We start from the raw sequence: 27,127 nt of genomic DNA on the forward strand, positions 1-27,127 counted from the left end.
CCTATAAGAAAATATACTAGGAAGCAAATTTGCAGACATTACCCTTAGTAATATTTTTACTGATATATCCCCTCGGCCAACGGAAGCAAAAGAAAAAATAAACACGTGGGATTACATCAAACTAAAAAGATTTTTCACAGCAAAGGAAAATATCAATAAAATAAAACAACATCCAGAGTAGGAGAAGATATTGGCCAATGACACATCTGATAAGGAGTTAATTATAAAAATTTATAAAAACCTCTTACAACTCAACACCAAAAAAAACAAACAATCCGATTGAAAAATGGGCAAAGGACATGAAAAGGCATTTCTCTAAAAAGGACATACAGCTGGACACCAGACATGAAAAGATGTACAATGTGACTAATCATTAGAGAAATACAAATAAAAACCACAATGATATACCACCTCACGCCGGTCAAAATGGTTATCATGAATAAATCAACAACCAACTGCTTACCAGGATATGGAGAAAAGGGAACCCTCGTGCAATACTGATGGGATTCCAGAATGGTGCAATCACTACGGAAAACTGTGTGGAGCTAACTCAAAAAATTGAAAATGGAACTACCTTATAACACGGAAATTGCACTCCTATGCATCTATCCAAAGAAATCCAAAACACTATTTCAAAAAAATATATGCACCCGTTTATTGCAGCGCTATTCACAATAGCCAAGATATGGAAACAACTGAAATGCCCATCTATAGACAACTGGATAAAGAAACTGGTATTTACACAATAGAGTATTACTGGGCCATAAAGAAGAATTAAATACTACCATTTGCAAATACATGGAATGGACCTAGAGAATATTATGCGAAGTGAAATAAGTGAGACAAAGACAAATACCATATGACCTCACTTACATGTGGAATCTAAACAACAGAGTAAACGAACAAACAAAACAGAAATAGACTCAGAGTTATAGGGAAAAACAAACAGGGCTGATAGATGGGAGTGGGGAGGGGAGGGTGAGAAGTTAAAGAGATTAGAAAGTACAACACAGACAACCCGACAGGAGTGATGCCATAAAAAATGAAAGCGTGAGGTGAGACTCATGAAATCTCCCCTGGAATTTAAAACAAACTGAACAAATATAACTCCACAAAGGACGCACTGCGCAAAAAACAGGCAAGATGAAGAGGCCCACTACTGAAATAAACTATGGTGGGCAAATTGCGCGAGCAGGGGAGGGGGGAAGGGAGAAGTACGAACACAGGGCAAGATGGAGCCGCGCGGACGCAGGACACTGACCTAGATCAGTGCTCTGAACTCCCTGCATCCAGGAACTACAGCAGCTGCTTATGGCTCACAGGTCTGAGGAGACAGGATAAACGGCTGAACCCAAGGATCAAGGAAGAGACCTCGGAGCAAAGACTGAGGGAAGAAGGCTGAAAACGGTGGTTTAAGCCATCATTGCCACAAAGAATGGAAGCCTTAGGCACTGAAACTAGCCTCCACCTCCCTACCCTCCCAGAACTCGCCCCGCCCCCACCTGCCCAGTGCTAGAAGCTCAACAGTAGCAGTGTCAGATCAAAAGAACACAGCTTTTGCAGTCCTAAAAACTGTGGTCTGAAGACACAGATTAGCAGCCCAACTAATTGCAGCAAAGGGGAGGGAGGTGTGAAAGTAGGACTGGCTATGGTGGTGGTCACCACCATTGCTATGGGCCACTTCTCACAACCCACCCCGCCCCTGTCCACATCTATCTAGGCGATCCCTGCAGGAGTAAACAGAGTTGATGAAACACACGGGCTATGATTCTGGTGCAGGAAGAGCTTTAGAACTTCAAAAGCTCTCCACATCCACACACGATGCGAAGCCCTATGCACCAAGCAAACTGATCACAGGGGAGAAGTCTGCCTTCCAGTGAATCCCCCCATTGTGTGAGAATCTGGAATAGTACAGAGAAAACATAACACTCCAGTGTGAGAGAGAATAAAAGGCTGCAGTCCGAGAGAAAATAAAACATTCCACCAACACCTACTGGAAAACAAAAGACAGACCTATTCCTATCAACCTGCAGCAGAACCCACTCCTGTAGATGTCTAGGAAGAGAAATAATAAATCAGTAATTGCAATGAATAACCAACGCAAAAAGACAGCTCAGATAGAAAATGAAAAGTCTCCAGAAAAGGAACTTAAAGATATGGAAATGTGTGACTTAAACAACAGAGAAGTCAAGATTGCAGCTCAGCAAAAACACAACGAGATGGAAGAAAACACAGACAGGCAGTTTAATGAAAACAGAAACACAATCAAAGAACAAAACGAACATTTTGCCAAAGAGATTGAAATTAAAAAAAAGAACCAGGGTGGGTGTGGGAGATGAGGATCAGGGGGATCAAATATATGGTGATGGAAGGAGAACTGACTCTGGGTGGTGAACACACAGTGGGATTTATAGATGATGTGATACAGAATTGTACACCTGAAATGTATGTAATTTTACTAAAAACTGTCACCCCAATAAAAAAAAAGCGAAAAAAGAGGGGAAAAAAACAACCAAATAGAATTTCTGGAGATTAAGAACTCAATAGAACAAATGAAGAATGAAACAGGCAGCTTAGATAGTAGAGTTCACCACCTGGAAGAAACAATCAGTGACGTCGAAGATAGACACCTGGAAATGACATGGATGGAAGAAGAAAGAGACTTGAGACTTAAAAGAAATGAAAGAACTCTACAAGAACTGTCTGACTCCATCAGAAAGAGCAATATAAGAATAATGGGCGTACCAGAAGGAAAAAAAGAGAGAAGGAAACAGAGAGTATATTCAAACATTCGATGAGAACTTCCCATACTTGTGGAAAGAACTGGATCATCGATTCCAAGAAGCAAAAAGGACACCTAATTACCTCAACCCCAACAGGCTTTCTCCAAGGCACATTGTATTGAAGCTGTCAAAAATCAATGACAAAGAAAGAATCCTCAAGGCAGCCAGGGAAAAGAAGACTGTAAACTACAAAATAAAGCCCATTAGAACATCATCAGATTTTTCAGCAGAAACTCTACAAGCCAGGAGGGAGTGGAATCAAATATTCAAACAATTGAGAGAAATTTTGAGCCAAGAATAATATATCCAGCAATGATATCCTATAGATATGAAGGACGAATAAAGACCTTTCCAGCCATACAGAAGCTGAGGGAATTTTCTAACACACGGCCTGCACTACAAGAAATACTAAAGGAGGCTGTTCAACCAGCATACGTAGGGATAATTTGTGACAACCAAAACATAAAAGGGGGGGAGACTAAAGGCTTGAACCGAAATATGGAAATGGACAGAGTAAGCAAGATGAAGAAAATGGAATACTCTAAATATATAACTTTCTTTTACTTAAACTTAATAACCTCTCAAAAAAATCCAGAACTGAGGGCCGGCCCGGTAGCTCAGGCGGTTGGAGCTCCGTGCTCCTAACTCCGAAGGCTGCTGGTTCAATACCCACAAGGAGCCAGTGGACTCTCAACCACAAGGTTACCAGTTGGATTCCTTGAGTCCAACAAGGGAATGTTGGGCAGCACCACCTGCAACTAGCAAGGGCTACTGAATCTGGAGCTGAGCTGTGCCCTCTGCAACTAAGACTGAAAGGATAACAAATTGAAGCTGAACAGCACCTCCACAACCAAGATTGAAAGGACAACAACTTGACTTGGAAAGAAGTCCTAGAAGTACACGCTGTTCCCCAATAAAGTTCTGTTACCTTTCCCCAATAAAATCTTAAAAAAAAACAAAAAAAATCCAGAACTGAAATATATACTGTAATAAAAGAAGAAACAGAGGGGAAAATCAAAGAATACCACCACACAGAAATAATAGACAACAACAAAATGGCAAAGAAACAATGGAGAAACAGTCTTACAAGAAAACTAAACATAGAATGATAGGAAATCCTCACATATAAATAATGACACTAAACGTAAATGGACTCAACTCACCAATAAAAAGGCACACAGTAGCAGATTGAATCAAAAAACTAAACCCAACCAAACCATATGCTGTCTCCAAGAGACACATTTCAGCTACAAGGATAAATATAGACTAAAAGTGAAAGAGTGGAAATTGACACTCCAAGAAAATAATATTCAGAGAAAAGCAAGTGTCGCCATACTGACATCAGACAAAATAGACTTCAGGGTGAAAAAGGTAGTAAGAGACAAAGATGGACATTTCATGATGGTAAAGGGGACTATACAACAAGAAGAAATAACAGTCATCAATATTTATGCCCCCAATCAGGCAGTGACAAAACATACAAAGCAACTACTAAGAGAACTAATGGGAGAAATTGATCAAAACACAATTATACTAGGGGAGCTAAATACATCATTGACAACTATGGTACAACAACGAAACAAAAAATGAAGAAAGAAATATCACCCCTAAGTGACATATTAGATGAACTGGACACAATTGAGATTTAAACAGCACTTCATCCTAAAACACCAGACTATACATTTTTTTCTAGTGTACATGGAACATTCTCAAATATACACCATATATTGGGACATAAAACTAACCTCAGCAAATTTAAAAAACTTTAAATCGTACCAAGCATATTTTCTGATCACAAGGATTTGAAATTTGAAATGAACTGCAAAAAGAAAGCAAGGACAGCCAGAAATACATGGAGATTAAACACCATACTTTTAAAGATCAACTGGGTCAAAGAAGAAATAAGAGATCAAAAGATATACAGAAACAAATGAGAATCAAAATGCATCCTACCAAAATACTTGGGATGCAGCGAAAGCAGTTTTAAGAGGGAAATTTATATCATTACAGGCTTATCTCAGGAAACAGGAAAACTCTTAAATAAATAACCTCACATTACACCTTAAAGAAATATAAAAAAAAGAACAAATGAAACCCAAGGTCAGCAGAAGAAAGCAAATAATAAAAATCACAACAGAACTAAATGAAATAGAGAACAGAAAGACAATAGAAAAAAATTAATGGGACAAAGAGCTGGTTCTTTGGAAAGATTAAAAAAATTGACAAACCCTTGGCTAGACTCACTAAGATAAAAAGAGAGAAGACACTAATAAACAAAATCAGAAATGAAAAGGGGAAGTTATCACCAATGACACAGAAATACAAAGGATCATCCAAGAATACTATGAAAGACTGTATGCCACCAAATTCAATAACCTACAAGTAATGCACAAGTTCTTAGAAACATATAGCCTTCCAAGGCTGCACCATGAAGAACTGGAAAATTCAACCAGACCGATCACCAGTAACGAAATTGAATCAGTCATCCAAAACCTTTCCAAAAGCAAAAGTCCAGGACCAGATAGCTTCACTAGTGCATTCTACCAAACCTTCAAAGAGGATCTAATACCCATCCTACTCAAACTCTTCCAAAAAATGAAGAAGAGACAGTATTCCCTAACTCATTTTATGAGGCCAACATTACCTTGATACCAAAACCTGGTAAGGACAACACAAAAAAAGAAAACTACAGACCAGTATCTCTGATGAATACAGATGCAAACATCCTAAAAAAATTCTAGCAAATCGAATACTACAATGCACTAAAAAGATTATTCATCACAACCAGGTGGGGTTTATCCCAGGGGCACAAGGATGGTTCAACATATACAAATTCATCAATGTGATACATCACAAAAACAAAATAAAGAACAAAAATCATATGATTATATCAATTGATGCAGAAAAAGCATTTGACAAGATACAACACCCATTTATGATTAAAACACTTAATAAAATAGGTATAGAAGGAAAATACCTTAACATAATAAAGGCCATATATGACAAACAATCAACTAATCTCATAGTTAACAGTGAAAACCTGAAGCGCTTTGCTCTACGTTCAGGAACACGAGAGGGCTGTCCCCTATCATCTCAGCTTTTCCACACAGTGTTGGAAGTCCTTGCCAGAGCAATCAGGCAAGAGAAAGAAATAAAACGAATCCAAATTGGGAATGAAGAAGTTAAATTGTCACTCTTTGCAGATGATATGACGCTATGTATAGAAAACCCTAAAGACTCCACCAAAAAGCTATTGGAAACAGTAGATGAATACAGTCAAGTTGCCGGCTAAAAAATCAATGTACAAAAGTCCATTGCATTCCTATATACTAACAATGATATCTCATTAAAAGAAATAAGAAAACAATTCCTTTTGCAATTGCAGCAAATAGAGTAAAATACCTAGAAATAAATTGAACCAAGGATGTGAAAGGCCTATATGCTGAAAACTGTAAGACATTTTAAAAAGAAACTGAAGAAGAAAAAGAAATGGAAAGACATTCCGTGCTCATGGATTGGAAGAATCAACATAGTTAAAATGCCATATTACCCAAAGCAATATGCAAATTTAATGCAATCCCCATCAAAATCTCAATGGCATTTTTTAAAGAAATCGAACAAAAATCATCAGATTTGTTTAGAACAACAAAAGACCCCGAATAGCCAAAGCAATCTTAAGAAAAAAGAACAATAATGGAGGTATCACACTTCCTGACTTTAGTTTGTACTTCTGGGCTACAATAATCAAAACAGCATGGTATTGGCAGAAAAACAGACACATAGACCAATGGAATAGAACTGAGAACCCAGAAATAAAGCCACATAAATATGGACAGATAATTTTTGACAAAGAAGCTAAAAACATACAATGGACCAAAGACAGCCTCTTCAATAAATGGTGCTGGGAGAATTGGATTACCACGTGCAAAAGAATGAAACGGGACTGCTGTTTGTCACCATGTACCAAAATTAATTCAAAATGGATCAAAGACTTTAGCATAAGACCTGACACAATAAACTGCATAGAAGAAAACATAGGTACTAAACTTATGGACCTTGGGTTCAAAGAGCATTTTATGAATTTGACTCCAAAGGCAATGGAAGTAAAAGCTAAAATAAACGAATGGGACTATATGAAACTTAAAAGCTTCTGCACAGCAAAAGAAACCATCAACAAAATAGAGGCCACCATCCGAATGGGAGAAGATTTTTCCAAACAGTGCCTCCGATAAGGAGCTGATATCCAAAATATACAAGGAACTCATGCAATTCAACCACAAAAAAATAAACCACCCAACTGAAAAATGGGCAGAGGACCTGAAGAGACATTTCTCCAAAGAGGACATACAAATGGCAAATAGACATATGAAAAAATGCTCAACATCACTAATCATCAGAGAAATGCAAATCAAAACCACAATGAGGTATCACCTAACACCAGTCAGAATGGTTATCATCAACAAGACAAATAGTAACAAGTGTTGGATAGGCTGTGGAGAACAAGGAACCCACATATGCTGCTAGTGGAATGCAGACTGGTGCAGCTGCTATGGAAGGTAGTGTGGAGGTTCCTCAAAAAATTAAGAACAGACTGTGACGCAGCAATTCCTCTCCTGGGTATCTACCCCCAAAAAACTGAAAACGTTTATCTGTAAAGATATATGTGCTCCAATGCTCACTGCAGCTTTATTTACAGTGGCCAAGACATGGAAACAACCAAAGTGTCCTTTGGTAGATGATTGGATAATGAAGATGTGATATATATATATATATATATACACACACACACACACACACACACACACACACACACAACGGAATGCTATTCTGCTATAAGAAAAGATGAAATGGTACCATTTGCGACAACATGGATGGATCTTGAGATTATTATGCTGAGAAAAATAAGTCAGACAGAAAAAGTCGAGAACCATATGATTTCAGTGATATGTGGTATATAAAACTGAAAACAACAAAAGAACAAGACAAGCAAATGAAAAAACAAAAACTCATAAACAGACAACAATTTAGTGGTTACCAGAGGGTAAGGGAGTAGGGGGGTGGCAGGTGAGGGCAAAAGGGATCAAATATATGGTGATGGAAAGAGAACTGACTGTGGCTGGTGAACACACAATGTGATATATGATGATGTATTACAGAATTGTACACCTGAAATCTAAGTAACTTTAGTAACAGTTGTCACCCCAATAAACTTTAATTTGAAAAAAAAGAAATTGTCAACCTATATTTTGTTATTGTTTATTGCGTAAACGCAATTACATAGAATTTACAAGTTAGACCATTCTAGCTCACAATAGCATACATTTACTTTCAAATAAGAATGATGCTACTTTAATAGTATGCTAAAATAACAGGAACTTTATTTATTCACACTTACTAACACATTATGGACATAGCTAAGTCTTTTTTTTTATTTTATTTTATTAAATTTATTGGGGTGACAATTGTTAGTAAAATTACATAGATTTCAGGTGTACAATTCTGTATTACATCATCTATAAATCCCATTGTGTGTTCATCACCTAGAGTCAGTTCTCCTTCCATCACCATATGTTCGATCCCCCTTACCCTCATCTCCCAACCCCCACCCCCCACCCCCCTTACCCTCAGGAAACCACCAAACCATTGTCTGTCTCTATGAGTTTCTGTTTCTCATTTGTTTGTCTTGTTCTTTTGTTGCTTTTGGTTTATATACCACATATCAGTGAAATCACATGGTTCTCTGTTTTTTCTGTCTGACTTATTTCGCTCAGCATTACACTCTCAAGATCCATCCATGTTGTCACAAATGTTCCTATATCATCTTTTCTTACCGCCGAATAGTATTCCATTGTGTATATATACCACCACTTCTTCATCCATTCATCTATCGAAGGACATTTTGGTTGTTTCCATGTCTTGGCCACCGTAAACAAAGCTGCAATGAACATTGGAGCACACGTGTCTTTATGTATAAATGTTTTCAGATTTTTTGGGTAGATACCCAGGAGAGGGATTGCTGGGTCATATGGCAATTCTATTCGTAATTTTTTGAGGAACCTCCACACTGCCTTCCATAACAGCTGCACCAGTCTGCATTCCCACCAACAGTGTATGAGGGTTCCTTTTTCTCCACAGCCTCTCCAACATTTGTTACTATTTGTCTTGTTGATGATAGCCATTCTGACTGGGGTGAGGTGATATCTCATTGTGGTTTTGATTTGCATTTCTCTGATGATTAGTGATGTTGAGCATTTTTTCATATGTCTATTTGCCATTTGTATGTCCTCTTTGGAGAAATGTCTCTTCAGGTCCTCTGCCCATTTTTCAATTCGGTTGTTTGTTTTTTTGTTGTTGAGTTGCATGAGTTCCTTGTATATTCTGGGTACTAGCCCCTTATCGGAGGCACTGTTTGCAAAAATCTTCTCCCATTCAGTTGGTGGCCTCTTTATTTTGTCGATGGTTTCTTTTGCTGTGCAGAAGCTTTTAAGTTTCATATAGTCCCATTCGTTTATTTTAGCTTTTACTTCCATTGCCTTTGGAGTCAAATTCATAAAATGCTCTTTGAACCCAAGGTCCATAAGTTTAGTACCTATGTTTTCTTCTATGCAGTTTATTGTGTCAGGTCTTATGTTTAAGTCTTTGATCCATTTTGAATTAACTTTGGTACATGGTGACAGATAGCAGTCCAGTTTCATTCTTTTGCACGTGGGTATCCAATTCTCCCAGCACCATTTATTGAAGAGGCTGTCTTTGGTCCATTGTATGTTTTTAGCTTCTTTGTCAAAAATTATCTGTCCATATTTATGTGGTTTTATTTCTGGGTTCTCAATTCTATTCCATTGGTCTATGTGTCTGTTTTTCTGCCAATACCATGCTGTTTTGATTATTGTGGCCCTGTCGTACAAGCCAAAGTCAGGAAGTGTGATACCTCCATTATTGTTCTTTTTTCTTAAGATTGCTTTGGCTATTCGGGGTCTTTTGTGGTTCCAAACAAATCTGATGATTTTTTGTTCTATTTCCTTAAAATATGCCATTGGGATTTCGATGGGGAGTGCATTGAATCTTTATATTGCTTTGGGTAATATGGCCATTTAATGACCTCAAAAGCTATATAGCTTAAAATGAAGATAAATAACAGTGAACTCTATTGCAAAACTTTCACACAAATATGTAAGTATATAAGTAATATATAAAGTGTATGTCACATACAAGTGTTTCAGAAATTATAAAGCGTTTACTTCCTCAATTTCAGAAATACCAAAACTTCTTTGCCTGCAAACTAACCTGCGTATCTTGTTTCTAACAAATTCTTTCTACTCTCAAGAAAAGATGCATTAGAATTAAAATGAAATGCTTGAACAGGACAGAAGTTTTATAGAAATTTACTGCATCCAATTAACTGAGCATTTGCATTAATGCACTATTTACCACTCCATAACGTCAACATCGAAAATGTATTATAATACTTCTAGGAAGCATACATGAAATTTATGCACAATTTATGTACAATTAAAATTGTGTACAAATTTATGCACAATTACAATATGCTATCTACCAAAATACATCCTACTCAAAACTGTGAAATTGGTAAAAATAATTCCAAGCCTTAAACATCATCTGTAAATTTCTAAAAGCTGCTTAGAGGGTATTTAAATATACTCAAATACATCGCCTATACTAAAATAGTTCAAGAAGGTATTTGTATCCCTATTATTAGATAATCCATGGGTATTAGATAACCTCTTTGGTATCCTGGACATGAAACAAGTTATTAATCGTACATTTTATAAAAGCACATTAAACTGAGTATAAAGAAAAATATGCTCAAGATAAAATTCAACTACTTCAAAAGTACTTAACAGGGCTATATTTTCCAATCACAAATACAAGACAGAATTAAAGGTACCTTCCAATAAAATATTGTCCAGTTCCAGAGAGATATGATAAAGTAACTTAAAAGATGAAAATGAGGTTTATATTTTGACAAGCTCTAACACAAATAAAAAATTATCATACCTTAATGACACTCTCGTTTGGTAGTTAAATAGAAAATTAAGGCTTAGTACTCACAGTTAAATTAGGATATAGCATGTTTCAAACATTATTAGCCTTTCAGTAACATTTGAAGTCTCATGTGTTACAGGAAAACAAACAGTAACATAAAGTGAAAAGGAATTAAAGCATTTTGAAAGAATACATTTTTAAATGCTTTCATAATCTCGCTGTGATTATGTCCTATATAAAATGCCTAATAAATAAAATGCATACTCTTACTATTCCATTCTGTACCTCACCGCTATCCCATAAAATAACTGGATATACATTCAAAATATAAGTATGTAAGCAGCATCTGAGTCTTTGTAGCCATGATTAAGCTCTATTCAAAAGTGCAAAATAGAACTGTTCAGTCACCTTAATAAAAACATTCTCCTGTTATTGGGAGAATGCTGATCTGTGAAACAGAAAAACCTATCAGCATCAGCAAGATATAAAACTAAGCAAGAACAACAGCTGTCCCCACAGCATTTACTAACTCAAAATTAATTTCTTAAAAAATTATGACGCAAAAATTACACGTATATTCTCTTAATACTAGAGCTTACTGTTGGGAATAAATGGATAGTTAATATAGTACTCTTTAGTAAAACCATCAAGTCTATTATAGATTTTTGGTGATAGCATTAATCAGAGAAAATTTCATCCAGCCCTTTCATTTTAGAGATCAGAAAATTTTGCAAAGAGTAGTTAAGTCACTTGCCGGAGATCCTACAGCCAGTTGTTAAAAATTTAGAACTAGAAGTCAGATATTCTTATCCCTATTATTCCAAAATTCCATCCACTACACCACACTTGGTTGAAGGTGATGAGTATGGGGTATACCATAGTCTAGCAAAGGTTTAAAAGGTATGTAAAAACATATGGTTATATTCTTTAATATCTTTTTCTTTATTCTTCATTGCTAACATACGGGTGTGCCTTTGCATTTTTTCCTTCTCCCAGCCATCCCTTAAATAAATCTGTACAGGAGACACTGTTTACATTTAAAGCTATTATTTATGTCTTATTAGAGGTAATACTATCATACTGTCTACTTATATTTTATTTGAAAAAATGTTTAAAATCTGTATTAGTTTGGACACTATGTAAATTGATACTAATTTTGAAAGTGATTTCTTAATCTCAAATATCTGAGTAATCTTTTTTTCACATTGAACAGGTTTTAATAAATAGGACCACCATACTGTATGGCAATTAAAAACAATAATCAAATATTAAGGAGAGATGCTTGTTGTCACCAATTTATTGAGGTATGATTTACTTTCATCAATAAAATAATCTGTCAAATTAAAAATATTCTCAAACTTATCAGTTTACATGAAAACATAAACTCAATAGTGCTGTATTTATAACAACACATCCTATACTCCCTCTTAAGGTTTCGGGTTTTAGCCCATTTTCTGGCCTTTCTTTCAAACTTGCAAGAAGACTGAGCCAGTCTTTCTAAGGCAGGCACTCCTGGTTTTTACAACCAATTTACGGTTCCATCGCCAGTGTTTGTGCCCATGCTTAGGGTATGTTTTAAAGTGCTTACAGATGTGATCATACCTATTCTCAGGATCATTGTCATCGTCATCATCATCCACTGTGACAGGCACTGATTTAGATAAGGCTTCATCTCCTTGAAGGGAAAAAAAAGTACACTTAAAATTAGTTTTAATTTACCTATGTAAGTAAAACCATGTAAAATAAAACTAAAAGTCTAAAACTTCAAAAACAACTTGTGGGTTCTACACTGTACTCTGGGATCTAAAACATGATTAAAAAGAATTTATAAGGAAAGCACAAGGGGAAATTTAAGAAGTGCCAGCAGTAAAGTGATAAGTTAGTTGAATCTTATTTATTTTAAAGTGTCTTCCCAAAGCACAAGTGTATTGAAATCCATCCTTCTGGTAACAAGTCTGTATCATTAGCCATCACATTAGCATAAGTTTCTTGCTGAAATAAGCTTTATAGTGATCCATTTTAAGTTCACAGTTAACAGATGTATAATTTATCATTTATCACTTTACGTTTACAGTTAACAGATGTATCATCAAAGAACAGAAAAATTGCTATCGATATTTTAGTAATACCAAGTAATTTCAAAATATACTTGAATTTGTATTGTATTCATGAGTGGAATTAGATACATTCAAGTACAGTAAAACTTATTTCCTTATAAAAAGCAACGTTTTTATCCTTTGATTAAAAATCTAAAGAAATTAAGATTTGTGCATTTCATTATATGTAAATTGCACCTCAAAAACAAACTTAAATATTAAACTCTTGTTAATACTATATATGCTGAAGTAATTAGGGAGAAGTACGCTGATGTTTACTATTTGCTTGGAAATTTATCCAAAATTTCAAGAGCATAACACTGAGTGAAAAGAGCCAATATCAAAAGGTTATATACTTCATGATTCCATCTCAAAATAACAGAGATAAAAACCAGATCAACAATTGCTAGGGGTTAAGAATGGAGATCAGCAAGGGGTGTGCATAAGGTGTAGCACAAGGGAAACGTGTGGTAATGGAACAGTTCAATCTTGGTTGTGGTGATGGTTTACAAGTTCTGACAATTAAGTTCGCGAACTCATCCTAGAAAAAGTACTACATACCTCAGTGCTGAATATCAATCACTATGGTCACCTTCAAAGTACTCCCCTTGGGAAGCTATACACCAACACCAGCGCCTAGTCCACCCTTCAAAGCAATTTTGGAACTCTCTTTCTGGGATGGCCATCAGAGCTGTCGTCGTATTACCCTTGATGTCCAGAATGTCATCAAAATGTCTTCCTTTCAATATTTCATTTATCTTCAGGTAAAGAAAGAAGTCACTGGGGGCCACATCAGGTGAGGAGGGAGGGTGTTCCAATAGTTATTTGTTTACTGGCTAAAAACTCCCTCACAGTACCATGTGAGCTGGTGCATTGTCGTGATGCAAGAGCCATGAATTGCTGGCGAAAAGTTCAGGTTGTCTGACTTTTTCACAGTCTTTTCCACCCTTCCAAACAGTAAACATGGTTAACTGTTTATCCAATTGGTACAAATTCATAATGAATGATCCCTCTGATATCAAAAGAGGTTAGTAACATTGTTGCAACAAGTTCGCGAACTTAATTGTGTGATCTAGTACAAAGCCACACAATACAATTGCACAAGACTATATACATACACCCACAAAAATGAATGAGTACATATAAAACTGGTGAAACCTGAAGAAATCTTCTGTTTCCTGGTTTTGACACTGTATTATAGTTATGCAAGATATTACCATTAGGGGAAACTGAAAAAGGGGCATCCACAATGTCCCTGTACATTTTTCATGTGCAACTTCCTGTGAATTTATAATTATTTCAAGATAGTTAAAAGGGCAAAAAAAGTTACTTACACTGATGGACAGACAGAAGTATATACAGATAGGTGATAAAGCAAATACAGTACAATATTAACAGAAGAAACCTTTCTGTATATTTAAATTTTTTCATAATAAAATATTTGGGGGAAACGTTGGAGGAAAAAATCCATAAATAATGCAGACAGCTACAGGCTCAGGACAGAAATTCACTAAATATAGAGGGGCAAAAATAAATCGCACAATATCTTAGCAAACTCACAATAAATACCTCAAACAGACCAATCTTCGAATGAAATATTACTAGTAATAGTACTGTCATCTGCCTTACTACATCTTTTAAAATTGACCCCATCCTTCAAAATTGAATTCAAATGCTATCTGTTCTTTTAAGTCTTCCTCCAATATTTAGACTAAATGGTTCATTTATCACATCGCCCCATTTTAATGTTATATTTTTCTTCTTCTATTCTTTGTTTAAAAAATGATTTATCGATGTCTATCTTGCTCAGTAGACTGCAATCTCTACAACCACGTTCTTACTCTTGGTTGCTCATGCCATTCCCAAGCCCCAAGTTCTAAGAAAATGTTGTACCACATAACAGGATACCCAACTATTGCTGAATAAACTAGAACCGCTAAATTCATGAGAGCAGGGGAAGTTTTTTAAGAGCTCATTAAAAATGTCGCCTAAATTAAGTTGGATGTATTACAGGAATAAATAAATATAGCATGCTTATATATGCATCCAAGCAAATTCTTAAGGAATGCCATTTATATCACTGGCTTACACCCAAGCTTACCTTGAAAGAGAGTACTTTTTATAGTGCTTATTTTCAATGCCCATCATATTCTTTTCTGCTTAAGATTTTCTACTGACAAAGTCCAATTTTCAGATGTGTTAACTCCCTAGCAAATTTATCTTTTTTTCATCTAAAGTAATCAGTCCCAAGAAACATCCAGGGTAAACAAAATCTGAACAAGGCTGGTTCCACCAAATAGTTGAGAGACTGGCATCTGATGCAGTGCTGAATTCCCAAGGCTTCTCTGGGTATATACATGAGAAAAAGTTCACCTCCCCATCAGCACACTGATTCTTCAAAATGAAGTTACATAAATCAAAATGGAACACAATGATAGACTAATGCTGGGTTAAGGAATTACTGGGAAATGTACCCCCTGAGTATTTGCCATATGTTGCCATCTCTTCTTAAAATCTGATGAACAAGTATTACTTATTACACTAGGTATTAATAATTCTAAACATGAGAAGTGTATCATAGATATCCTCATATGTATCAAATCAAATGAGATTTGGGGAAATAAAAATTAGTATTTGAAATTAATTAAACATGTTGGTTTTACTAGGGAAGATATTTAATCATGGAAACCACTCTTCCAAATTTAAGATTAGTTCACTAGTCTAGAGTATGCTAATGAGAATACTCCATGTAACTAATTAGAATTCATTATTCTTATATACTCCAATCCTTAATAAAAGTTTTCTCAACTAACCTGATAGTGAAAACATTGATTTGATATCCAAGTAACTATTAGATTGTGTTTTGAACTATTAGACTGTGTACAATCTCTTATACACAATTCTGAAATCCAAATGCTCTCAAACTGTAAAACTTATGTAAAGTGGTGCCAAAGTTTATTTGGCAGCAAAAACCAATTTGAACTGTTTATTCTTCTAAGTGTGAATGTTCATGTTTTGCTACAGAAATACTAATATGTTTGATTATGGGGGTGTTCCCTCAGGCCCTGACGGAGCTATTATACAACATATGGTAACTATATTATCCTTCCGAAAACCAAACATTTGAAAATTCTGAAACACATTAGGTCCGAGAATTTCAGGGACTGAGGACCTGTAGTTACAATAGCATATAGGCAGAGCTCCCTCTAGGCGGGTGATATAGCAGAGCATTACATTGAGTACACCATGCAGGTCACACTTGGTTTTCAAATCAACTGATTACATCAGTACTCCATAACAGGAATGTAAAGATTAAAAAGCAAGATTCAAGTTAATTCCACTAAAATCCAATTGGGATAAATGGGAAACCCTAACATAAGGAATGAAACACAGTTGTAAGTGGAAATCTACTTTATAAAAATTTTAAAATAAATTTCAAGTGTCCATGGTTAACTGGCAGGTTTTAGTGAATTAAAAAAGACAATGAGTGACAAGATATATTCATTATACAACTGATTTTAGTCATAACAGCAATAATAAAAATTATTTTCATAATTTTTTAGGACGGAGGTGGAATATCATTATTTGGGTTGGCCCAAACCCTAATTCTTAGTGCTCTATCTCATCAGGGTAGGGTAATCCATATAGTTTTTTTGGATTTCTTTCTTCCTTTATTTCGTTAGTACTGAAGACAGAAACATCTGTTCATGTCATCAGAAAAAAAATTGATGAGCATCAGCAAAAAGTTTCAATGAAGTAAATCTAATTTTTTCACAGGATTTCATGGAACACAGAGTTATTCTGTCCAATTTAAAAAGTCATATGCATGGTAAAGCAGTTAAACCATTCACACACATTATACCAATACCAAGCACCTATCTCCATTACATGAATAAATCTCTAGTGAACTACTGGCACCAGTCTGATTTTCCTTCATAAACTACTATTCGTTACTTTAGAGAAAAAGCATTAAATATTGGGAAAGAAATTTTGTTATTGTTAAAAAAAAAAAAGTAATTCTGTTATTTACCCAACACACTTGATATACTTGATACAGAATACTAGATGTTGGAAGATGTTTGAAACATCTTCCAATGATGGCATAAAAATAAATGGAGAAAGACGTTAGGGAAATTAAATAATGTAGTTATTCAAGAGAGAATAAGTAAAATTGCATTTTATTTATTTTTGCATACCTGAAGATTGACAAAATCCAGTATGTGAAGACAGCACTAAATTTTCAGTCACAGGCTTAATTTTCTGTTCATCACTGCTCCCTTCACCTACAGAATTATGATCATCATCTCCTATATCAGAAGAAGATGAGGAAGTAATGTCAGCTTGCTTCCTTTTAGTGCTTGTTCTTAGGGAGTTTCTCATTTTCTCCTTGACATTGCCTGCCTTCTTTTTAGCTGAAGTTCTTTGTTTCTTCAGCTTTTTATTATCTTCAGAACTTTCCTCAGCATCTGATGATGAGCCACCTTGTACTTCCTTGGTATTTCTCTTTGAATTTAAATTTCGTCTTTCCCTCAATTCTATTCGCTTCAGTTTCTTATCAGAAGAATCACGACCATCTGTTTTCATGGAATATTTCTCAGTATCAGATGATGAACAATCTTGTCTTTTCCTTGGACTTTTTTCAGACAAGTTGCACCTTTTCTTCTCTCTACTGGATGCTACATTCTTACTCCTTTTTTCTTCTGAAGAATCACAACTATCTCTTTTCCCTTGTAACTTCTCAGTATTAGCAAGTAATTCATCCTTCTTTTTAGAAGTTTTATCTTTTATCTTTTTACTTTTCTTTTCCCCATCAGTTGTGCCATTCTTATTTTGTTTCATGCCTTTAGGAAAAGGACACATTTTTTCTCCCTCAGGTAATTTCTCAGGGCCATCAGATGATGATTCATACTGTTGTTCCATCTTAATTATGTTTTTCTTCAAATCTGTAGTTTTCTTTTCTCTTTCCTCAGTTCCCTTTTTGCTGTTCTTTTTCTCATCTTCAGAGGCATTGTCACTGTGCTCTTTCTTTGAGAACTTCTCAGCAACATCAGATAAGCTACCCTGTACTTTCTCACACATTTCAGTTTTCAGATGCTTACTCTTTTCTTTAGTTTCAACAACATTTTTGTCTTCTGGAGAACTAAAACTCTCCTCTTTCCCAGAAGAAGGCATATCAGCACCATCAGAAGAAACAACCGGCTGTTCCTTCTTTGACACTGTGTCACTTAATTCTAAGTTGGTCTTATCTTTATCCACTGTGCCTTGTGCTGAAGAGAACTTGTCTCTCTCCTGTTTTCTTTCAGGATCATCAGCTGACCCTTCTTGTGCAGCCTTCAAACTTTTCTGCCCTTGATTAGCCATTCCTTTTTTGCTGTGTTTTTCATCTTCGGAAGAATCATAGTCTTCTTTATTTGGAGCTCTCTTTTTGGTTGTTCTGGCAGCCCCAATTTTACTCATGCTCTTTATCTCTTTTTCTAATTCTGAGTCATAATTGGAAGAATCAGACCGGTTTCTTCGTTTCTTTTTAGAAACTATAAACCTCTTAGGTGATTTGCCTTTTTTAATATCAAAATCTGAGCCAGAAGTAGAACTTTTTCGTTTCCTTTTTCCTTGATTATCATCTTTCCCTGTTTGAGTCTTTAAATCATACAAAGTCTTTTCATGATTTGTATAAGTTTCATTAATATCAGTATCTGAAGAAGAACTGTGACTCATCCTGGATACCTCTTTGAGGATTGCTAGCATTTCATCAGAATCTGAATTTTGATCCACAATATCTGACTGCTTAGATTTAGGCAATTTATTAGGTTTAGGATTATCGATAGCACTGTCCGAAGAATTCCGCTTATCATTTTTTCTCATTGGACCTGCCAGTTTTTGTTTCTCCGTAACTGTTTCACTGCTTTCTTCATCTGAATTAGATGTTGCAGGGTTGGTTTCTGTCTGTCGCCTCAAGGGTGTAGTCTTTACACGTGGGGATCTTCGAAGATCAGATTCTTCTGAAGGTAAAAGAACTTCACATTCAGCCAAATACTCATTATCATTTTTTTCCTGTCCAAGTCCACAGTTCTCTGGCTTGGGGTTCAGATCAGAACTTTTATAGCCATCTTTATCTTGTAGAACTTCCTGACAATCAGCACCTTTAATTGGGGAATTAGAAAGGGAGACAGGAGTGAGTTTAACATATAATTCTTTTGTTACTTTAGTTGTAGTTTTTGATTCAATACCTCCTCTGTCATCTTTTGAAGTAATATTTAATTTTACAGAAGAACTCTCCAGTTCTTGCTCAGTGCCACTATTGCCATCACCCTGGTGAACAGCTGAACTCTGAACTTCCATAGCACTCTCAAGATTCTCAAAAATGTCTTCTGGAACTGAGGAAGGAACAGACACAATATCCATGTCTAAGTCCTCAGATGTGTTAGCAGGTTCATACTGAGGTTCTTCCTTTTTACCAGATTTCTTATTGTCACCACTGGTACTTTGATTGGCTCTTTGTTCCTCTTCTAGAATGCTCTTATCCATGCGCTCACTATCTACCTGCTTTCCTGACAGTTTGGCTTCTGATTTTGAAGTATCTTTCCTTTCCAAAGCACAGGCTTTTTCTCCTTTTTGTACTTTTGTTTCAGACTTAGCTTCTATGACTTTATGCTCTTTGGTATTTTTCTCTTTGTTTATAGCATCCAAACCTTCAATCTTTGAATTCAAATCTTCTTCTAATGCAAGATGAGCTTTCCTGATATCGGCCAACACAGATTTAAAAGCCTTAAGCTGACGTAACTTTGTATCAGAATTGATTTCTGAATTATCTGTTGCCTGCTTCAAAAACTTAACATAACTAGAGTTCATGTTGGCTGTGGTTTCAATCAGTTTTTTTGCCTTCTTAATCATCTCTTTGGGCACAATTAGTGCTGAATAGGAGTAGGTTACAGAACCAGAACATGAATCATCTAATTTCTTTTCTTCTCCATTACAGTTTGAACTATTTTTCTTTGGAGAAAATCTGGATGTATGGTCACATACTTTATTACTCTTTTCACTGTCAACTTTTATCTTCTTCTTATTTTGTTGCAACAACTGTTCTAAATTTTCAAATACGCTGTTACATGCAGTAACCAAGTCCAACAAAGGCTCCGGGTGACAAATGTAGCAATACCATTGGTTGTTTTCATCCATTATCGTAGAGAGCTCCTTTCGGCCAAGGTTGCGCAGAATGCATTTCTTGCAGAAGGCATTATGGCAAAAGTCACAACAAATCAAGTTTCCACCTTCTGCACACCATCTGAAATTATTTAAAGATTAAAATATTATTCCCAAATGAAACTCATTTTAAATCTTTTCATTATTAAAGCAATTTAAAATTTCCTGCCATCAATTTTAATAGAAAAGCAATTTAGGTCATCTGCTTATTCTTTAATAAAAACTTAAAACAGACATAAACCTCAGGCTTTGGGGAAAAGAACAATCTTCCATTAAAGACATCAACGATGATACTACCAAAAATGGATCCAATAACAGATTATATAAGAATTCTGCCCACCCCCCAAAAAAAATGTAGACAACACTGAATTTTAGTTCATCTTGATGTATTACCTACCTACATTGTTCATCCATTCCATCTGAGTCACGGCTAATATCATCACTCATGTAATATTTAAAGCAATTCTATTAAAACAAAAGGGGAAAAGGAAATTTTATTCAAAATTGGTGGCATACAGGACAAAAACTTGATTTTTTTAAGTCATTAAAAAAGTAAAAGGAATATGTGTGTGGCCTATATTTTAGACAATCAAAGCAAAAACACTGAACTACTCAATACTAGTACTTTCCAGACACAGGAATAGCTCAAGAAACTAATACCTTGAAATAGATATCCGTATCACTGAGCACATTATTCCTTATATAAAAGTTTATAAAAGATTTTGGTAAAGCAAATTTCTAATTTCATATGACTAGCTACTAAAGCGCTATATAAAAATGTATTAGGTGTTGTTGCTACTTAATAAATTTAGTAGTCATCATATATAAACAGCTACCATTGTACAGCTAAGCAACATTATCCTACATTATCTTAAATCTCAAAATACCTACAAGATTGGAGGTATTATGCCCAATTGAAGAATAAAGGCTAAGGTTCATTAGTATGTAAATAAATCTCCTAAAGTCATACAATTAGTAAGAGACAAAGCTAGAATTCAAATCCAAGTCTGACTGACTTTAAATTCCTTTTGACTGGGACTGGATAAAGGGAAGGTTCCATGTCCACAGGTGAAAACTATTCATTACTGAAATGGGCTAGGTTCAACAGACTGGCCCTTGGTGGAAAACAAACAAACAATCATATATATAAGAAAAGAGAATGGGAATGCCTATTCCAAATCCTGCAATATGAAATTCAGCTGTCACAATTTAAAACTAGCAGCTACAACATGTATCCTAAATAGGTTCCTGGCTGGACTGAATTCAAGGAAAGGAGGGACAAAGATTGCTAAAGGAGGAAGTAAATTTAGTACATTTAAGTAGGTCTATATTTATCAAAAATGCATATAAGATCTAGAATCAGAATTCTTGAGAAAAGTCTGGTCTGTCCCTGCATTTTAAGCAGGTAATTTATTGCAAAACAAACTAATGCAGGATTAATCTTAGCAATATGAACTAGGAAAACCATAACATTGATATTACAGATATTTACAATAAACTCCAAGGCATTATTTTTAAAAAGTGTACATATACTGTTAAAACTGTCTTTCACACGTACTAAGCATTTTTAATTCTATTATCTCCAAGTTACGTCAAAACCCCACTCCACAGAGTTTAGATATGGGTAATTAGGGTTCACAAGAGGGCAAGTTATAAAAAACGTATGTGTGTACACACATATACTCTTCAGATTTTCCAAGACACCACACTTTCCCTCACCTATCAGCCTTTGAACACCATGTTGCCTCTGCCCAGAATATGCTGAACCAATCTCACTTCACCAGGCTAATTCTTATTTCAGATATACCAGTTTACATCATCTCCACGACAAAGCCCCCCTACCCAACTCCAAATTACACAGGCTTCCTGTGTGTTCCCATAGTACACAGTATCTTCACTATCGTGGCACTAATCAGGCTTTTTAGAATCTGTCTTCCCCACTACAATAAGCAATCTAAGGGCAGAGACCATTTCCATCTTTTTCACGACTGTGTACCAAAATTCTGACACTGTGCACCAAAAGTTGGACGTATGGTAAGCATTTAGTTATTTGTGGAATGATTCATCAACAAATCATTACATACCTTACAAATAAGTACTTGCAGTGAAGGATGTCTATAAATGGAATCTTTTTGAAAATGATTGACCTGTTGTCCACAAGCTGTGCAGCTTACAATCCCATGAAGCCCATCTTCTAAGAGAAAGGAGTAACTGTTATTCACACATACAAAAAGATATTTACATTAGTCAGCATTTTGCATTGGAAATTAATACCTCATAATCCTTGGAAAAATGACATTTTGGACACAAGTAAAAAGGTTAATAATTTAATTAAACTTACTAAAAACATTACAATCTTGGCAAATTCCAGAGCTACAAATCCTAACTTGTTTCCTTTTACAGATGCAAACCCTATTTATCACAACAACTTGCTATTAACATGAAGAGACTCCATAAAAGAAGTTCTAAAAATAAAGGGCAAGAGCTCTTTTTCATTTTGCTATTGCTTTGCAAATAAATTCAGTATCGGTTCTTAAAGAATGGGGAAGCAAGTAACATATATGGAATAGATTCTTTTGCAACCCTACACTTAAGTTAGGTATGCCATAAAGCTTTTACTCTCAACATGAAACTGTCTGCACAGATCTTTTCAATACAGTATGTAAAGACCTGATCATTTTATATTACCAATTTTTTTCTAAGGTTTACTTCAGTACTATCCACAATCCCCACTAAGCTGCCTTCTCTCTGTCTATTCCACTGTGCACTTCATATCAACACTGTCTACTATTTCCAAGCAAGACTTGCAGGTACATCTATCTTGGCAACAAAATCTCAGAATGGCTGGGCTGGGAGGTGGGGGAAGGAGGCACAGTCCATTCCACAGTATCTACAGGAAAACAGACTGAAGATAACCTTTGCAACAAAGAGTAAGAGAAAACTTCTCCTGGCTCACTCTCACCCCTAGTTCTGCTTCAAGCAGTTCTGCTTCACAATCTGAGCTGAACATTAGAATCACCTGATGAATCTTTCTGAAAACAAGAGCTAACCATTCCCAACCCTAAACCACTGAATGGGACTCGCCTAGACTGTTTTTTTTTCGGTTTTATGGATGATTCTGATGTGCAACCAAGAACTTGATCCAAATAAGATGGCAGATTATGATTCAAAAGAGGCCAGTGAAAATGGCTGCATTCACAAATAAAAGGGAACTAAATTAAATACAAACTTTGTCTCTATCCCTAAACAAAAGACAAAACAACAAATACACTTCTCACCTTTTAAGTTTCTATTTTGTGTTTTTCTTACTTTGAAGGTCCAACGAACCATGGACCCAAACATTATCACAAATATTTTTATTTGCAGACGTTAAAAAAGTTTATCCACAGTATAAGGGCACAATCATACTTTCCAGAAAACACAGAGAATTTGAAGATTTACTATACAAGCTGCTAATATTGTATTTTAAATCATATTGTCCTGCATTAGTGTTTGATCTTAAGTATTCATATATTTTGTATTGGTATTAACAGAAACAAATACACAGTGTGCACTCAGATAAACTAACAAGATAAATAAAAGCTAGAGTTTGAATGTTCATCCAATGTTAGATAGTATTTATTAAGCATCTTCTACGTGCTTTTTGAACATATATCACTCAAGAATTAAACAAAACTAGGTGATACTTTAGAGAATTTCTCCTACATGTGCACAAGGAATCACACAGAGGATATTCACTGCAGCACTAATTAAGACATTTGAAAACAAAAAATTGGAAATAACTTCACATTTGGGAAATGGATGGTGGTTTACTCATAGTACAACAGAATTCTACAGAGCCGTGAAAAAATAGCAAAAAAACCTAAATTTACACTTACTGACGTGGATACATTAAAAAACAATGTTGAATGAGAAATGCTGCAAAAGGATATATACAGCGTACTATTTTGCATGTTTAAATGAAAAATAAATGCTTTATGAATAAATATATGTACATAAAATATGCATGGAAACACACATGCATACAAACTTCAGGATAATCATTACCTAGGGGTGGGAAAAAGGGAAATGGATGAGAGTAGGACTGAAACTTTATTTAAGTGAGATCTGAAGCAAATATTATAAAACACTGAAATGTTACTTTCTGTACTTGTTTCTATATGTGTATGTTTTAAGTTTTTATTTTTAGTCATGAAATATCTTAATGATTATAATAATACAGTGCATAAATAGAAAAGAGGCATTTTTATTTCTGAGCTCAATATATTTTAATAGTGTTAAAGAGAACAAAATTATTGTGTCATATGGAAAAATCAGTTGTAAAATATATTTTCTAACAAACTGGGGAAATCATGTCAAAACAGGCTATGGTATTTAACAAACAGTGGCTCATAAATGGTCAATATAGTTATATCTTTGTGTTTAATTGTTTCAAATTAATATAAGGATATTTTATATATGAAGTTTACCTTCTTGACAGTTTCCTATATTAGGCTTTGATTTTAGAAATAACTTTCCTTGGAAGTGTAAATATTAACTAGCAATTCAGTTCCTCAGATCCCTAGTTTATTCATACATGTGTGTATAAGTAAACATAGTTAACTTTCCTGTGTGATTTCTGACAGCTTAAAAATATAACAAATCATTAAGACAAAAACTAACAAGAAAGATTTTACTACTATATGGCTATAAAGATAAGCACGATATAAACACTCTTACACAGAACACTTAATAAAATGTTCCAGAAACATATCAGCTCAGAGCAAATATCAGCAACATAGAAAAGTGGCACTAGGAACACCCTCCCCAACAACTTTGTTTTTTTTTATTCTCCTTTCAGCCCTTACCCACATTTCAGACACTGACTGCTCCAGAGTCCCTCCCCAGAAGACACCATTTATTAATAGATATTAATTTTGACACAATGCAGTACACTTCATTATCTGTCTTCTATATAGGACCCATGATCAGAAAAAATAAGAAACTCTTGCTCCTGGTCCTTACCATCACCTTCTAGTTGCTGATTCTCTTGTTTTAAAAATACTACTTAGCTTTGGTGAGCTCTGTTACTGCAATAGCATTTTCCCTACTATGAACTAGAGTCTCAGTAAATCTTCCTTATGCTTGAAAGGGGTAGAACACCCCCTTGTGGATAAAAGACTAAACAACATTTCCTTGATTTTCTCCAACAACCTAATGAAATATTTAACCTGAAAACTGATAATGTATTTTATAAATAGAGATATATTTTACTAGTTCCATCAAGCTAATCATAGAGCACTGAAATAAAAATCTATACAAGATGTCATCAATGTAGGAACTATGCTATAATTTCACAATTAATATGATAAATATCAAACACACACACTTCCATTACACTTCTACTTAGAAATTTAGTGTCAAGTTCTATCTTTTAGAGATTCATTCCTTTTATAGTCATTGATTCTGGCTGTTAATCTGCCCAAAAAATACATATAGGCACTATTTAAAAATCACCAACAAGTGGGACACATACACCAATGTCATAAATTTCTAAATGAATCCTCCTTATGCTAACTTCTACAGATGATTAGCCAATATGGTTGTGTGTATAAGTAAGTGAGGGTAGACAGACAAAGGGAGAGGAGGCTCAGACAGATAGAGGGAAGGTTACTAACTCTAGCTCCCTTCTTTCCTACTCATCTCTGCATTGCTATCCTTAGATCAATAGATCTCCAACTTTAATTTTCATAAGAAAAAACTGGGGCATGTTTTTGACATCATCCCCAGAAATTCTCATTTGTTAGGAGTGGAGTCAAGGAACTTGAATTTTTAATAAGCACCCCAGGTAACAGTAATGCTCTGTGAAGATGTCCACCGCTCTGTGAAACAATGTTTTAGTTATGTACAAAGTTACCTGAAGATAGGCCCACAGGCAGGTTTTGTCCAAATCTGAAATTCTTTTGGGGTGAGGAAACATATGGTATTCTGGCATACAGGCATTACAGAACTAATATGTGAACGAAGGAAATGCTAAGCTTCTTGAGATAACTTAACAGCCACTGAAGGCAAAGGTTTTTCATAAATAGTGTTTAACCTTTTCTGCTTCAGAGCTCAGAGAGAAACAGAAGTTATTTTTAAGTAGTGCTTTTAATAAACAATGGGCAGAAAAGTGGAGGTATTTTTAGTAAGCACATCAGATTTTCCAATATGGTCATAAACAGCAATTTAAACTCATGTTTTCATTTTCACTTGTATTTACCTCCGCGTTTTTTGAGATTTTCAGTTTTCATTTTACTTCTGCTTCTAAATTCAGGCCCTTTAAAATCATCTTTGTCTTCATTCAGCACTGGCTCTGGTTGTACAATCACTGTACCTAGAATGATTTCATTTAAAAAACCATTACACATATTAAATGTGCAAGTGAAGTACAAGACTTCAGTTCAGATAAAGCCAACATTGCTGGTACCTAGTTTTGTTTCTTTCAAGCTTTCAATACTTGTATAAGGACCTCTCAAGAATAAATAAAACAGGGAAATAGTAAAAGGGCCAGGTGTCAACAATCAGATTACTGGGGGAGGGAGGTATTATGAACTGATTATAACATAAATATGTGAATAAAGCAGAAAGCCTCAGCCCAGTTCTGAATTTTTATGGTAACTATCATCAAAGTTGTTTTGAATATGAACATCCATGCTAAGTTCCATAGAGTTTATAAAATAAAATGACCAGAAGGGAAAATTTTAAAAAGATAGCCTATTCTTCTCATAATCCATATCACAAACTCAGAAAAAGATCTGAGGTTTCTTTCTCTATTTTTTCTTTTCGTAAGTTTTCAATTATAGTTGACATTTAATATTATATTAGTTTGAGGTGTACAGCATAGTGGTTAGACATTTATATAACTTACAAAGTGAGAAAAGGATTTTTAAGGGTTGTTTTATATTGCTTTGAAAGAGAATAGTGGGGGACAACGTGAGAAGTTAATTCTGCTATTACTGCTGTACCTATTCTGAAACATTTCCCAACTAGTACGTCAAAGTTTCAGCACCCTGCAAAGTCCTC

General features: G+C 35.1%; 1 protein-coding gene across 14 annotated transcripts in view; it reads right to left on the minus strand.

Annotated features, from left to right (window-relative positions):
- Positions 1–27,127, minus strand: part of ATRX (ATRX chromatin remodeler) — a 251,334-nt gene that overhangs the window by 161,414 nt on the left and 62,793 nt on the right. For 5 of the 14 annotated variants that reach the window (XM_019716362.3, XM_019716364.3, XM_019716358.3 and 2 more), the window contains 5 exons: positions 26,325–26,438; positions 22,168–22,277; positions 20,481–20,548; positions 17,080–20,165; positions 12,390–12,462 (listed from right to left, as the gene is read on the minus strand). In XM_019716362.3, coding sequence (XP_019571921.2) covers positions 12,390–12,462; positions 17,080–20,165; positions 20,481–20,548; positions 22,168–22,277; positions 26,325–26,438 — 3,451 coding nt within the window. The remainder of the gene's footprint in view (positions 1–12,389; positions 12,463–17,079; positions 20,166–20,480; positions 20,549–22,167; positions 22,278–26,324; positions 26,439–27,127) is intronic. The other 9 variants (XM_019716363.3, XM_074323981.2, XM_074323982.2 and 6 more) reach the window with 3 other exon arrangements.

This window comes from Rhinolophus sinicus, chromosome 18 (genome assembly GCF_057876585.1).
Source record: "Rhinolophus sinicus isolate RSI-liver-muscle chromosome 18, RSI-T2T, whole genome shotgun sequence".
In the NCBI taxonomy this organism is placed as follows: Eukaryota; Metazoa; Chordata; class Mammalia; order Chiroptera; family Rhinolophidae; genus Rhinolophus; species Rhinolophus sinicus.